Below are 15,697 nucleotides of genomic sequence, written 5' to 3'. Positions count from 1 at the left end.
AGTAGTTGGCCTATTTCTTGCTGAATTGAGTAGTCTTTTATACAATTGATCATACAAATTGATTCATACAAATGAAGTGAGTATAGTATACATGTATGTATCACAGGCATGGCTGTTCTCTGATTTGAAAACTATTAAATTACATGCAATTTCATATTTTTTTCTATATTGGTATAGGATTCCTTTCAAACAATTAAAAGTGTAGCATATCCCACGTTAATATGTCTGAACACCTATTACTATTTTTATGCAAACTATACATTACAATTCTTCGCAAAAATTTTTGTTTCATTTTCTTTGCTGACGACGCCTCTCACACAAAGCTGGGAAGGTTCAGCAAAATCCAAACCTGTGCATCTAGGCAAGTTTGTCAAAAGCCAAACCTGAGCAGCTCAGCACATTCATCAAAAGCTAAACCCGGGGCAGCTGGGCAGGTTCATCAAAAGACGAACCATGGAAGCTTGGCAGGTTCGTCAAAAGCCAAACCTGAGCAGCTCGGCAGTTCGTCAAAAGCCGAACCTGGGCAGCTCGGCAGGTTCGTCAAAAGCCGAACCTGGGCAGCTCGGCAGGTTCGTCAAAAGCCGAACCTTGGGAGCTCGGCAGGTTCGTCAAAAGCCGAACCCCGGCAGCTCGGCAGGTTCGTCAAAAGCTGTGCAACTCGGCAGGTTCGTCAAAAGCCGAACCTGTGCAGCCGCTGGCAGGTTCGTCAAAAGCCGAACCATGGCAGCTCGGCAGGTTCGTCAAAAGCCGAACCTTGCCAGCTCAGCAGGTTCGTCAAAAGCCAAACCTGTGCAGCTCGGCAGGTTCGTCAAAAGCCGAACCTTGGCAGCTCGGCAGGTGCGTCAAAAGCCAAACCTTGCCAGCTCGGCAGGTTTGTCAAAAGCCGAACCTTGCCAGCTCGGCAGGTTCGTCAAAAGCCGAACCTTGCCAGCTCAGCAGGTTCGTCAAAAGCCGAACCTGTACAGATTGGCAGGTTCGTCAAAAGCCGAACCTTGGCAGCTCGGCAGGTTCGTCAAAAGCCGAACCTTGGCAGCTCGGCAGGTTCGTCAAAAGCCGAACCCTGGCAGCTCGGCAGGTTCGTCAAAAGCCGAACCTTAGCAGCTCGGCAGGTTCGTCAAAAGCTGAACCCTGGCAGCTCGGCAGGTTCGTCAAAAGCCGAACCTTGCCAGCTCGGCAGGTTCGTCAAAAGCCGAACCTGTACAGATTGGCAGGTTCGTCGGCAGGTTCGTCGGCAGGTTCGTCAAAAGCCGAACCTGGGCAGCTCGGCAGGTTCGTCAAAAGCCGAACCCTGGCAGCTCGGCAGGTTTATCAAAAGCCGAACCTGGGCAGCTCGGCAGGTTCGTCAAAGCCGAACCCTGGCAGCTCGGCAGGTTCGTCAATAGCCGAACCTTAGCAGCTGGGCAGGTTCGTCAAAAGCCGAACCTTGGCAGCTCGGCAGGTTCGTCAAAAGCCGAACCCTGGCAGCTCGGCAGGTTCGTCAAAAGCCGAACCTGGGCAGCTCGGCAGGTTTGTCAAAAGCCGAACCCTGGCAGCTCGGCAGGTTCGTCAAAAGCCGAACCTTGCCAGCTCGGCAGGTTCGTCAAAAGCCGAACCTGTACAGATTGGCAGGTTCGTCAAAAGCCGAACCTTGGCAGCTCGACAGGTTCGTCAAAAGCCGAACCTGGGCAGCTCGGCAGGTTCGTCTAAAGCCGAACCCTGGCAGCCCGGCAGGTTTGTCAAAAGCCGAACCTGGGCAGCTCGGCAGGTTCGTCAAAAGCCAAACCCTGGCAGCTCGGCAGGTTCGTCAAAAGCCGAACCTTAGCAGCTTGGCAGGTTCGTCTAGAGCCGAACCTTGCCAGTTTGGCAGGTTTGTCAAAAGCCGAACCTGTGCAGCTCGGCAGGTTCGTCAAAAGCCGAACCTGGCCAGCTTGGCAGGTTCGTCAAAAACCGAACCTTGACAGCTCAGCAGGTTTGGCAGAAGACCAACATTGACATATCCAGCTATGACTGATGCAATTCTGAAAGAAATGAAGGATAGATTTGTTAATTCCATTTTGTTTATGCCGAACCTTGCACCACAATTTCAGATTAAGATTTAAAATTTCGATCATTTGTAGACTGATTTTCCCATTTTTTGAGCACCTATTTTTAGCAAAATCAGTCCAATTCTTTAGACTAATGTAGAAAGTCTATTTCTGAAATAGAACGGGTTTTATGAAAGCCAAAGATAAAGAATTTAAAAAAAGAAATCTTAGTAAAATTTTGACAGGAGGTACGTGAGACATCAGATGTTCAATAGGTGAAGAAAAATCTTTAACTAAAATTGGCTCACTTTGTGATTATCTCAGTTCTAATGTCTGTGATTTTATCAAGGGTAATGTGATGACAGATCACATATTATTATCTGATGAACTTTTGCTGTAGCTGGTCTTTTATCTATGATGATAATGGCGTATCTTTTCCCATTCCTGTATCACTCAGCATCAAAATACAGAAAGCAATCAGTGACTATTGGCTATATAAACCAAAACATCCTAGATCAACATTGGCCCTTCATACCCTTCTATTGTGAATATACAGTGATTTGTGGAAAAAGACAAGGTTGAAATGGTGTGTACTGTTGTACAATGTCTTCTGCATATCCATTTGTTAGTTGAATGTGAAGTGTAAATTAACAGTTTATCCCATTTTGATGCTGCACTAAGGCTCTACCTGGAAATGCAATATGAGGAATCAAATGCAAACTGTGAGTTTGAATTCGAGGTTTGAATCCTATTCTAATCTGTGCACCATCCTTCTCACCTTTCATGTCAAATGCCACCTCCCAGCTCATCGTCTTTCAAGGGATGCACTGTCAAGTGGGACAAACCCAAGGAATATCGTGGTGCCTCCCTGAGCGGCTTCCGACTGCGTATGAACGGTCAGCACACCACCACTCTTCCAGCCACAGCAACAGCTTTCACCTACAGACATGGCAAGATGGGCCATGACTACTCATTCAGTCTCCAGGTCAGTGTGTAGACACAATACTATCAGTTGAGAACCAAAGCGGCATAGCAGGGGGAAGTTAACATCGTTGCATAATCAAGTCTATTCAGTTACTTCATTTCAAGCAACACATACAAGTACTTCATTCCCATGGAACAGAAGGCAATGCATAATACAAATATGAAACAATGTTGATATATAATATATAATATATACTGTATAATATATAATATACAATATACAATATAAACTATGATATATCATATGATATCCATAATGCGGGTGAACACCCGTAAACTACAAGTATATTTTGCTCAAAAGCCAAGATATCTAAAGAAATGCTTTGAACACACTCCAACACCAACTTATATACATGTTCCGACTAATGCATCGTAGTATCTGTAGTGTTTACTTTTTTTGGATATGCACAACACAGCTTTGAAAACGGAAGTGCAATGTACGAGGTGAATTCTGTCAAGGAGATATTTTCTAATAGCAATACTCACAAGTCTTATTGTTTGTCTGAAATAGAGATCTGAATACTGACAGTTTTCTCAGAATCATGGTGATTCTATATCTGCAACAGTGACATTGTAATGATCAGCATGATATCAGCATGATGTCTAACAATGTTACTCCTGCACTCTACCTCACTCTTGATTCTGGTGTTGTATGGCACTGTTAGTGCTACTGATCTTGAGCCTATGTCTGAGGTGCCTGTTGATGCTGGCATATTTTCTTTCAGGCTGTATGTAGTGACCCTCACCTCAGCAGTGATTTCTCAGACCCAGTCCATGCAACATGGCCAGGGGTCGTGCTTCCCGACCTTGTGCGAACTCCGAGCACAAGGGTGAATGCCATCAACATTGGCTGGAGTATCCCAGAGCTTGTTGGAGGGGCAAAAGTTCGGCAGTTTAAGGTATCATATCATCTATATGGCATGATTAGTTATTTCCATGAATTAACTACTTCACACAAAGAAGAGCAAGCAATTGCTCTGAAAACTGCTATTGTGTCAGATTAATCATTTGGCAGTAGAGAAAAGAATGTTTCCCTTTCTAGATAAAAATATTACAGAGAGAAATTTGTACAAACATTCTGTGTGTCAACGAATTCCTTGACACAATAGAGCCCACCTGTCCGCAGCAATATGTTCCATGCATATGCTACACAAAAGTAACAGAAGATTATAACCCCGAGTGTAGATCTTGGTTTATCATACACAAAGTATTACTAGGAGGGTTGCAATGTTGTGATATGAAGTGTCAAATACACTTCAGAAAATGATGATATTGTCAGGCTGTTGTATTGCTAGACGTTTGCATAGGCATTTATTGGTTTGATTCTCTGTGATACAACTTATGTCAGACCTGGTCAGAGACTGATAATCAATGAGCTATCACTTTGTAAATATTTACCACTCACTGAGCCCTCTAATATCATGAAAAATGTAGTGAAGATATTTTTGTTTGTGTGACTAATTACCTCATCCAGGTTCTATGCATGGAGGAACAGTCTGGTCTCAACAGACACGCCCACCACGCCCCTCTCATATCCAGTCCTGCCCTGCCACCCGATGCTGCATCAACTGAGTTCAACGGACTGATCCCCCACCAGATCTACACCATCTACCTGGATGTGTACCTTGCGGGCCTGGCCAAGCCGGTGCGCTCCAAGGCCCTGCTGGCCCAGGTGGCCCGAAGGCCCACTGCCCCAAAGCTCAGTATGCGGGTCGTCGGTGCAGAGGAGAGGAAACACCTGAATGTTGAAGCTTGTGCCATGGCCCACGACAGGGACAGGTATGTTGAGTTGTCTGTCAGGGTAATGAGGCAGGAAGGCTGGGTGCTCTCTTAGAATGGTCTTGCACATTTCTGGGTTGTGTAATAGCCAAGCATTACATCCTGGACACTAGATACATTTGAACACACTGCACCATCTTCACTCCATGAATAATATCCATTTGCTGCAGTAATTTCAATCCAAGCTATAACACATCATATATGGAGAGAACTCTTAAGCTGACTGTTGCTGCACAACTCCTCATTTGGCTTACAAACAACTATTATGCCAGCACAGATTTTAAGGCTACAATGTACTTAATAGCTCTTTTTAAAAATTTGTTCATGGCATCATAGATGTTGCATTCTTGGCAATCTTTGACCAAGTCAACGACAGAGCAGAGGAAGTTCCCACGTGATACATAAAACAAGAAGTTAATTCTATACAATTTTTACAGTAGTGCTCTATGTCATCCATGCAAGTGTGCCTCCTGAAATGATAGCCTGCTGGCAATATGCTTGATGGAGTTTAGCGTTCTCTCCCATTACTTCCACCATTGGTCAGTGGGATTGGTCACAGAGTGAGACTTGTCATTATGGCAAAGACATCAAAATATTCTCTTTTTGGTTCCTGTCTATGTCATCGGCCAAGAGCAGTGTGATCTCATACTGCCAGTATGTTTGTTCTGCTTCCAGGTTACTGCAGGAGTTGTTTGACCTTGAGTTTGACCTCCAAGACAACTACCTGGTTGATGCCCAGTATCAAGATGACCTGCTCTCCAGGGTAAGACTTTTGTTATAAAATGAAAGCAATAGATTTCTTCATAAATGAAGTAAAAGCAGAAGTGAATGAATAGGGCTTGCTGTCATGGAGATTTTGTATGATGAATTGTGATGTCACAATGAATCTTCATGTATGTAAATGTGAATCACTCCTGTGAATTTGGGGCAACCCAGTGCAATAGCTGTAGTACAACTTGATGTTCAGGTGAGGGGCCCAAACAATGCACCAAAATTTAGATCGTAATGTCATGTAGAATTAAGATGATAACTGTTGAGTATTTTAAGCATAGAAATTTTTTCCCTTAGGGTTGTCTTAGTTTACACTTCATCATTATTGTTTGTGTACCAGGCTTGTTGAATTATTCCCTACTCCAAAGTATGGCAGAACTTTTTTGACTGTCACTTTATACGTTTGATTTTCATGTTGTACAGCCAAAGGCTTAAAGACCAAAGACAATACACAGATGTGACATATATACAGTATGAGAAAGACAGCCTCTCATATATTGTACTGTTCATTCACTCAAGACACTGCTCCAGCCAAGATGGCCGCAACTAAAGATATTACTCATTGTCATTTTTCACCAACGAAAGGCCCATTCATTCAATCCATTCAGCAAAGACAAAGAGTGCACACTTGAAAAGTATCTGCTAGCAAAGAATGCTGGACCAGTCATAATTATATGTATGTATTATGTTGACATTGTTCTATCTTGATCTTTCAAACAGGTTGCAGAAATCTCGTCCCTTCTAGCTGATATTGAAACAAGTTTGGATCACTGCTTGGAAAACCTGAAGAAATATACAGGTTTGTCTCATGTCAAATTACAAAGATTTAGCATCTTTTTGTCATGGATGTATTCATGTCTGTCATGTACAGTGTATAATTGTAAAATATTGGTCAGTGGAAATTGTGTACTTTGGAATGAAGCATCAAGCATGGTGTTGTTATGCAACATTTGTTTTCCCCTTTTGAAGACTGAGCTTTATAGCTCAATTATAGCTTTACAAAGATTAAATGGTTTAGTAATTTAACAAGGTACAGGGAATGTTCATGGCAGTGAATGGAGCAGTAGTGCAAACCTTGTTCTTGGGAAGCATGTTATATGAAATTATATCACAGATTAACATCTAAAACTAATATCGCACAAATCTTGCCATTAGCAAAGACTTTCCTCGGTTTTTAGCATGTACTTTGCCAGTTTATGAACAACATTTTCAAGTCATCTTTCCTTCCATGTGATGTTGTACTTCAAGGCACCGTCAGCATAGCTCTGAGCTGGGACCTGGTTTCCGACGACGGTGATGCCATGGTGTCTGGTTACAAGGTGCTGGTGAATGGGGAGCAATATGGCTTTGTTCTCCACTCACAAGTCTGTGAGACCATCATTAAGGTGAGCTCTTTTATCCACAATGATTCACTTTCAATCCGCTGGTTATGAACAATGATGAATGTCTGCCGCTAAAAAAGAAAGAGGTTAGATTCATGAATAAAATGGAATCCTTCCATGGAGTAGGCATATGAAGGCTTATTATGTCTCAGTCTGTGGTTAAAGTTTCTTTAAAGCTAATTATAAAATGGGTTCAAGAATGTAGCCAATAGGAAGCGCTGAAATGAGACACACCTCCTTCCTTTACTTCAGTACAACTGCACTGCCTGTAATCCCATGGTAGATTGCCGATCGTCTGTGTGCGCGGCGGCTCCTTTGATGAATTGCATGCATACGCGTACGCGCTGTCAATCCTGTAAACAACTTCTAGTTCGGGCTGCCGGCCGGCCGGCCTGTCTTCCCTTGTGCATAACATATGTGGCGTACGTACGTATACTGTACTATACGTACACTTTGTACAGTACAGTAGACCAAGCGTTATGGGACCGGACGCGTACATGGAGTCACTTTGAAGAGCAAATCCAACGATTTAGCAGGTTAATTCTCACGCCGTTTTCAGAGTATGTTGTCTAGTAGGCCTATATGAGGAGTCTATATCAAGTCTTTAAGGTAAAGGGTGCATATTCTATGTAAAATAAGTAAGTTTTCATGCGGGTGTCCGGAAACCCAACCCCCCATACTGTATGTGCGGGACTTCCGCGAGTGCGACGTGCGTAAAAGTTTGGGACGAACATCTTCGGACGTCTTGACCCACAAAGGTACGTGAAAAACGCTGAAAAATGATGTTAGTTTTCGAATTTTCGACCCATTTTATAAAACAAATGATGCACAGGATTATTTCGTGGCGTTAGTGTAGGCGTAGTGCACTCGAGGGTATTTACAATTGTGAAACATGCACGAGGCGAATACACTAACGCACTCTATCCTGTGCATCATTTGTATAGCAATTGATCTTTGTTGAAAAAACAAAAACAAAATACCTTGGAATATTAATGGTCAATATTGTATATGTCTAGATGGCTTCAAGAGAAGCAGCATGGTAAAAAAAAAAGGTGGGTTATAGTGTTCAAACCCTGCCAGGATAACAAAGAAAGCTGTAGTCTGTCCAATGAGAGTGTCATGCGTGGATCTGTCATGTGATCGTGACAAGTGTGTCATATGATCATGACATGTGACCATGTGAGCTTCAATCATGTTGAATTGTGTACTGATGAATTAACTGGCAAAGAAATATTTAAATTATCAAGAAATGATGGAAAAAAATTAGGTGTATGTATGATGTAAGACTGGACATATGTGTTTTGGTCTGTGATACATGTAAACTTCTGGGATGTCTTCCTCTCTGCAGCTGAATGCTTACAATGGCACCCACAGGATCAGCCTGGTGGCAGTAACTGACCACCCGGTGGGAAATAGTGACCAGTCCAATGTGGTTTCCGTGGATACCTGTCCCTACCGCCCATTTGTCAGCTATTGCTTGAACAACGTCCACAAACCAGGTTTGAGGTGAGATGAAGAAAGACATATAATCCTGATTTTGAAAAAAAAAAAAATTGCAACTAACCTTATTCAATTTTCACAACACCAAATACAAAAATTATGTTCTATCTTTAACCAGCTGTCAGTGCAGCTCTTTAACCTGTTAAGGATGGGCTGATTTTGCTACAACATGCATTTCCCATAAACACGTGCCCAAGTATTCTCAGGAGTAGTTTTCAGTGGGTGAATATAGTCATTTGCAGATATAGATTTAGAATAATTTGTCAAGTGAAGTGAGAGATTGTTGGTCTACAAAGCTGCTAAATCAGGCGACCGTTTCATGAAACTTTTTGTCAGTGATTTACACTGACAACTGTTAAAAGCTACTGAAATCCTTGCGTCTGATTGGCTGATAGCAAATTTGTCGGTGAAAACCTCCGACGAACTCGTTGATGAAACGCCTTCCAGATTTCGAACAGGCTCCCTGCAAAATTGACTGTCCAGGTACAAGTATGTCATTGCTGGTATTTATCTCTCCTGTTGCTCTCTTATCTTGACCACACCCCATCAGGTACCCCCAGCAGGGCTGCTGCACCTACCAGGAGACCCTCCGAGAGGAGACCCACCCTGACTTCCACCTCCTGCCCACCCTCCATCAGCATCTGCCCAAGAGGCGCATTCCTGCCCCCTCGGTAACCGTCTTTGACCAGGACCAGGGCACCTATCGCCTCCTCATGCCTACCAAGCTGTCCAACCGCAAGCCCCACGTGGTGCTCTTCTGGACCCACTGGTAATAAAGCCTAAGGGCAAGGACCAAGTCGATCTCCGGAAAGCTTGTCTCAGCTTTGTTCAAATGAACGCTAGTTTTGCCAATCTTCGGACATTATCTAGCTAGGAATAAAAGGGGGAAAAATCATTCATAATAAATCCAAGTGGAAGATTATGCTCACTTGTTTGTCAGCTTTTGAGGCTAAAGGCATATATAGCCATTTAAGATTTTGTTGGAATCTACACAAACAAGAAACTTCTATGATGATGTGCCATTGGTACCGTTGCTGTGCTGTGCCTAAAAAAGCCACCTTTACCTCACATATTTAAAGCAAAAGCTCCAAACCTAGCATTGCTACAAATATGAACTTGAATATGAAGAATTCAAATGAAATAGAAGTAAACTGTTATGATACATGGAGTACCCAAATTTTACCTGGAGTAGCATTGTACCAGATGTTTGCAGATCTGTATTACTCAATTTCTGGTGTCATTGTTTGTCATGAAGTGTGTTTGAAATGAGAAGACCTGCAAAGAGCTGTGTGTTGAAATGTCAAACTTGTCAAGAGACCGAAGTGAATGTGAAATGCATTAGTATTACAAAATGACAAAGTCAAAATATTCCTAATCAATATACTTGATTGCAATTTGTTTCCTTTGCAGGTGTCTTGCATCACAAGCAATAATGAACCACTTTGTGCAGTACGCCAAGAAGAGATCTAACAAGGTAAGTTACATTAGAGCTGTTGGTACAAGGGTTCTCCTTGTGTATTGAACGAAAGTTCAACCATGGCATTTCCACTTATGGTGAAAGTGACAGCTAAGGCAAAGACCTCATTATTATTAGTCTGTAAGATGTGATGGGCATTATCGAAAACTTCACTGATTTATAAAGAAGCAACAAACATATATATTCTTCTTTTACAATACTTTGCAGTGGGAGCGCCTTTAGACCTCTATGAATCATTTAAAGGGATAGTACAGTATTGGTGGAGATGAGAATTGGGCTTTTAAGTTTTTGCAAGATACCAAGAAAACACTTATGAAATAGTACAGAGCATACCATTTTAAGAGGAATTCAAAGTTCATTTTATGAAAATCGGGTTTGGAATGACTGAAACATTCAAAAACAAAGTAAAACAAAGCGATCGTAATAAAGTGTGGGTCCCACACTTTATCAGAATCGCTCTGTTTTAGATATCTCAGCCATTTCAAAACCAATTTTCATCAAATAAACGTTGAATTCCTAATGGAATCACATGCTTTTTCATATTTCATAAAAGGTTTCTCATTATCTCACCAAAAAATGTTAGAAACCTAAAATTAGGTCTCAACCAAAACTATACGATCCCTTTAAGTCAAGTATTATTTGACTAGAGGTGTTAAAAGCACAGCACAGACTTAAATAGAGTCTACAAATGCAATGCAAATGTGAGCCTAACTAGCATACAATGTAGGTGACACTTCCCTCTCTCATTAAGGAAATGGACTACACTATTCTATATATGCTTCATGATTATATGTTTCTGTGAAACGCAAGTTTGGAGTTGCACATACTTGTATGTCATCCTTGAATGAGTGTTTGGTGTAAGCTGCATGTGTGTGTTTAAATGACAACACCCAGGTCGTTTGCATGGCAATGTGCTGTCTGAGCGGAGAGGACACCGATTTCCACAGGGCCAACATGACCAAGGTGCTCTCCTCCCGAGGCTGGGGCGGGGGCGGGGCCCTACAGCATTGCTGCTGTTGCCAGGAGCTGGAGGAGGATGGGTCCAAAGTGGTGGCTGGGAGGTCCCTCAACACCAGCCACTCCCTGGTCCAGCATGGTAAGCCAAGTCTCCAGTGGCTGGTTTCTCATATTCCCATTTACCAACGATAGCGTGACAGCTAACTGATGCCCCAGCAATCATAAATTATGATTGTGGCTAAACCGGTCCCACATTAATCACTCAAAGACGATTAGCTTTTGCAATCGTTTTCCATTTGCAGTTATGTAGTGCTTGAATTTTGAGAGCCTGAAGAAATTGGGCTGAAAGAGATGCATACTAGGTAGGTCTTTTGGATTTTGGACTGTATTAATCAGATGAAAAATAAAACATCTTTATCTTCTTCTTTTTGTGGCAGTTTTTTTAAGTGAGTTCAACTCATGAGTAGGAAAATTATATTCAAGCTAGAGCCTAGATAAGAAAGGTATATGATTTGATATAAATTGAATTATTTCTTGGCTTGCTATTAAGTGACAGCTGATATCAATCCATTGCATTTTATCTCAGTAATGAAGGTAGAAGATAACATAGCACTTGTCAAGTGAGAAAGAGGTCTTGTAAAAGCGTCAGCAGTCCAGTGGAGGACAAAGACTGACTATTGTGGCTTTGCTTAAACTGTCGGTTGTACTTGAACAGTAATCAACTTGTAGAAAGTTACTTTCATGTACTTGTATCACTGCAAGGCGAGTACTTGCAATCTTGTAAGTCTTCGGCCTCTGAAATATGTACTAGTTGTATCTCTGTTCTACTTCCCACTGATATACCAGTTATTTAAGTGGCATTCGACTTAAAAAATATTCACAGCAGCTGTTGACTCTTTGTGTCTTTTGTTGTTGTTGGTTTTTTTTTTACAAGTTCAAGTTTATTTTCCCATTCAGCATGAATACAGCAGACAGTTTATATAATGGGAACATATAAAGTGGAGATTAAAAAAAAGATATAAAGACACACACTGATTTGTTTAAGATGAGAAAAGGGACAACAGATAGGAAAAACAGTACATACATGTATGTGAATGGGGGGTCAACAGTGAAAAGCAACAAGCCTTGTGAAATGCTGACCCCTGATAATCATACACAGTACATGATGGTACATAGGAAGCCTAGGAAAGGAAGGGGCATAGAGACGAAGAAAGAGAGAATAAAGGTGATGGTTAATGATATCACTCTAAAGATGGCCCTGTCAGTTCCATGGACTTACATTCTCTTTCCTACCAATCTGTCTTTCCTCCCTATCTCAGCTTCTGAGAAGAAGAGTTCAGATGCCCTGTCGGCTGTCAGCGACAATGTTCCCGAGTTGTTTGGGGTCATCGCTGTGCCAACAGTCATCATCATTCATCCAGAAGGTATGTGTAATGCCTCCAATAACTAGCTTTCTAAAACACTTCTGTCAGAAGTAAGAAAAACAAAATGAAATCTGGAGAATGGGAAGTTGATTTACAAATCACCAGTACTATTGTCAACTGGTTTATGATTAGATTAACTCACCAACTTACCCATTATAATAAAAAAAAACCTTTCACTGATCTGAATGTTTTAGTTGGTTATGCTAATTCCAACTGAAATAAGGCAATCTGTCTCTGTATCTCTGTCTTTGAAGTACATTTTCATTTACCATTATGGGATTGCCACTTTTGTAAGAATTATCTGCAACTATTGTCATGATTATGTTTTTACGTTTGCAAGATGTATCATCCTTTCGTTTCTGTTTCTCTCCCCCCCCCCTTTTTTTTTTTTGCTGCACCAGGGTACCTTGGTTGGAAGAGCTGTTTTGCTGTGACAGACCAGGCCGGTTTCATGACATCGCTTGATGCAGGCATCATCAAAATGCTGAGGACCAACCCAGCCAATTTCAGCACCCTCTCTTTGGCAGAGCCTCCCATTCCTGAAGGTAAGGGGAGAGAGAAATACCTGATGGACCACCAGATCACTCTTTTCTACAATAATCTAGTTATGTACCATATCTTCTAACTAATGGATTGCGAAAACATTGCTATGTCTTGTAGGTTGTCTTTCCATCTGTCTATCCATCTGTTTAGTATTTTGTTATCCCAAATTTTCTTGGAATTTGGCCTCACTGTGCTTTTCAAGTTGTAGATTTGTTAATGAAATTTGGGGCCCAATCTCTCATGGTCAGAGGTCACTAAAATACATGATTTTCTGCTGTAATTTTAGCCAGCAAATTTCTGTGGTAATATAATTCAGTTGGAAGGATAGACATAAATATACAATGATTTCTCTGAAATGATAGTGGTACAAGTTCAATGGTCATTTCCAAGGTCACTGTATTGCCAAATTAAAAACTGATATACCGCCATTACTTCATCTAGGAATATCTGATGGTAATGTGATTTTTTTTTGATTTTTTTTATTTTTATTTATTTATTTATTTATTTTTATTTATTTATTCATTTATTTATTTATTTATTTATTTATTTTCATTTACTTATTTTTTTTTTTGGGGGGGGAGTACAAATGAGGATGGAAAAAATAGTGTGGCTGAGATGATTGTGATCAGTCAAGGTCACTACTGGGTCAAAGGTCACTGCTTTTCAAACGTCACATTCAAATCAAATCTTATTTGCAGTATCACAAATTCTTTCAGATGAAACAATTGCAGAAAATCAATGTAATAATGTGTAAACATTCATTTGAGAGCCGAACATGTCATATTCTACCTCTTCAGCTAGAAATGACCAGTAAGAAATTTTTGTTTGTTGGGTAAGAATAAAAATGAGGAAACAGAGAGTGGCGTAGACTTAAGTGCTGAAATCTCATGGTCAAAGGCTATCGTCATCTGGCCATGATTGTTATTTTGTGGCCCTAACTGTCACTAGTTCAGTAAAGTTGCCATGTTATATAATATCATAGATCAATAATGATAAAGTAATGAATGAATGGAAAAATGTATATTTTTTACCATAATTGCTTGTACAGAGAGTTTTAAAGGTCAGCCCTCAAAAATCAGTGGTCAAGGTCAATGAACGTTGCCAAGATATACATAAAGGGTCTTGTGGCAGAATATAGTTTTTGTGTGAAAAAGCTGAAAAAAAAAGAATGGGATTATGATATGATTATATATTACAATAAGTTATAATGCAGAGACAGGGGCTGTAACACTAATGACTGATTGTAAGGACTTTGTTATTCTAAGTATTGATTGCCATACAATGTAGTAAGAAGTTAATTGAGCCAGAAGGGGGAAAAATTATAAAGATGCATACATATTATGTAGACATCAGCTACAAGTTATATTCATGTTTGATGATATTTAAACTTATAATGCTAATCTCGTTTTGCCACAAACAGCAGATGGCCCATGCCAAGCCAACCAGCTGCCCCCAGCACCTGGCAGCCAGCAGAAGAAAAGGGGCATGGCCTGGGGCAGAGAGCAGGTGGACCATGCTTCAGATGCAAATGGAGTGGGCAGGGCAAAGCTCTCCATGGGCGTGGCCAAGCCTAGAACTCCGCCCATCACCAGCCCCAAACTGCGCCACTTTGTCCTGAAGAAGAAGCAGCGGCAGGCGGAGACGGAGGGGAAGAGGCTGATAAGCATAGACACGAGGCCGTTCTCTGCCAGCGTGAAGGCAAGCAAGGGCAAGGGCAAGGCCAGACCCAATTCGTCCGTCACCATTTAAAGGGGAAATCCACCTCATAAGATTAGTTTGTTTGAACAGAAGCAGAAAAAATAAAAACAAAGTCAGAGGAACAGGACAGTGAAAGTTGGAGTAAATTCTGATCAAAACTAGGGAAGTTATGAATTTTTTTCCAGGCTGTTAGCAACAAACACGAATTGACAATTTTGTGATGTCAAATGCGAGCGTACCCTTCTATTTAGTCTGTACTATAGCATAAATTTTTACTGTCCCATCATGTAAATTTTCAATTGCACATGCACCCTTGTTACATTCATTGTAAATATGTTTCTATACAGCCCCTGTATGGAAAGAAGAAGAAATTTCACTGACTTTTATTCACAGGGCTAATGGAAACTGAGCTCACGTGCTACATCAGAGAGTTGTTAATTTGTGTTCGAATTTTTTTTTTTCAAATTTGTGCCATCTAGCTCCTCTCATTTTCTGGTTCAAGTCAAATAAACCTTACTTTGAGGGTGGACTTCCCCTTTAACTAAAGAGACACTCTTTTCCAGGTCTAAGCTGACTTTGGTGATCAGACTAAGGTCACACAGAGGGCATGACATCATCGCCTGATTTCATGTGCATAAATGCAGTTTTGACTGATGATTGACGCTCCTGGAAGCTGAGCAAGTATTTGGTTAGTTTTTGGTAAATTTAGCTAGAGCATAATGCAGAGTTCCTCTTCTTTCACACACTAGTATTGAACATTCTCTGGCTGAGGATGTGATTGGAATCAATTACATTTTTTGTATGGTTCTGCTCCATGTACAGAACATGATTCGGGCATGAAGTCAAGCCTGTTTATGGGAGCCACGCACATGAATTGAAAGCCAGAGAAGGATTGTCTTACACAGGAATTGTGTAATACAAATATGTTTACAATAGCAGCGTAAGGGGCTAGTACATATTGAGGACAACTTCAAGAACTTGTCTCTTGGTAATGAACATGGCAGTTTTTCCCTAATTTTTTGACTATTTTCAATTCTATGAAGATTTCTTGTTTGTTTTTTAGTCGGCCAAAGTTTTCAAAATTGACTTCTGATTGATGGAGGAAGATGCTATGAGATACAAAAATTGAATGCTGCCAGGCCTTTAGACACAATGTTCTCTAAAATATAATACAGTGTA

General features: G+C 41.1%; 1 protein-coding gene across 1 annotated transcript in view; it reads left to right on the top strand.

The window, feature by feature from the left end:
• The window catches only part of LOC139719900 (uncharacterized), an 80,606-nt gene extending 65,935 nt beyond the window's left edge, over window positions 1-14,671 (top strand). Inside the window, exons 51-63 of the mRNA XM_071631285.1 lie at window positions 2,808-2,988; window positions 3,713-3,886; window positions 4,462-4,766; window positions 5,442-5,529; window positions 6,258-6,336; window positions 6,786-6,922; window positions 8,268-8,425; window positions 8,970-9,188; window positions 9,830-9,893; window positions 10,791-10,992; window positions 12,173-12,277; window positions 12,679-12,822; window positions 14,241-14,671. Of these exons, the coding sequence (XP_071487386.1) occupies window positions 2,808-2,988; window positions 3,713-3,886; window positions 4,462-4,766; window positions 5,442-5,529; window positions 6,258-6,336; window positions 6,786-6,922; window positions 8,268-8,425; window positions 8,970-9,188; window positions 9,830-9,893; window positions 10,791-10,992; window positions 12,173-12,277; window positions 12,679-12,822; window positions 14,241-14,569 (2,185 nt within the window). The 3' untranslated portion in view covers window positions 14,570-14,671. The remainder of the gene's footprint in view (window positions 1-2,807; window positions 2,989-3,712; window positions 3,887-4,461; window positions 4,767-5,441; window positions 5,530-6,257; window positions 6,337-6,785; window positions 6,923-8,267; window positions 8,426-8,969; window positions 9,189-9,829; window positions 9,894-10,790; window positions 10,993-12,172; window positions 12,278-12,678; window positions 12,823-14,240) is intronic.
• Window positions 14,672-15,697: the final 1,026 nt, after the last annotated feature.

The sequence above is a fragment of the Diadema antillarum genome, unplaced genomic scaffold (assembly GCF_040938485.1).
Source record: "Diadema antillarum isolate AM-2024a unplaced genomic scaffold, OU_Dant_1.0 scf00000116, whole genome shotgun sequence".
Classification (NCBI taxonomy): Eukaryota; Metazoa; Echinodermata; class Echinoidea; order Diadematoida; family Diadematidae; genus Diadema; species Diadema antillarum.
Note: the sequence above shows the minus strand (reverse complement) of the source record. Positions and strands in the feature narration are given on the sequence as shown.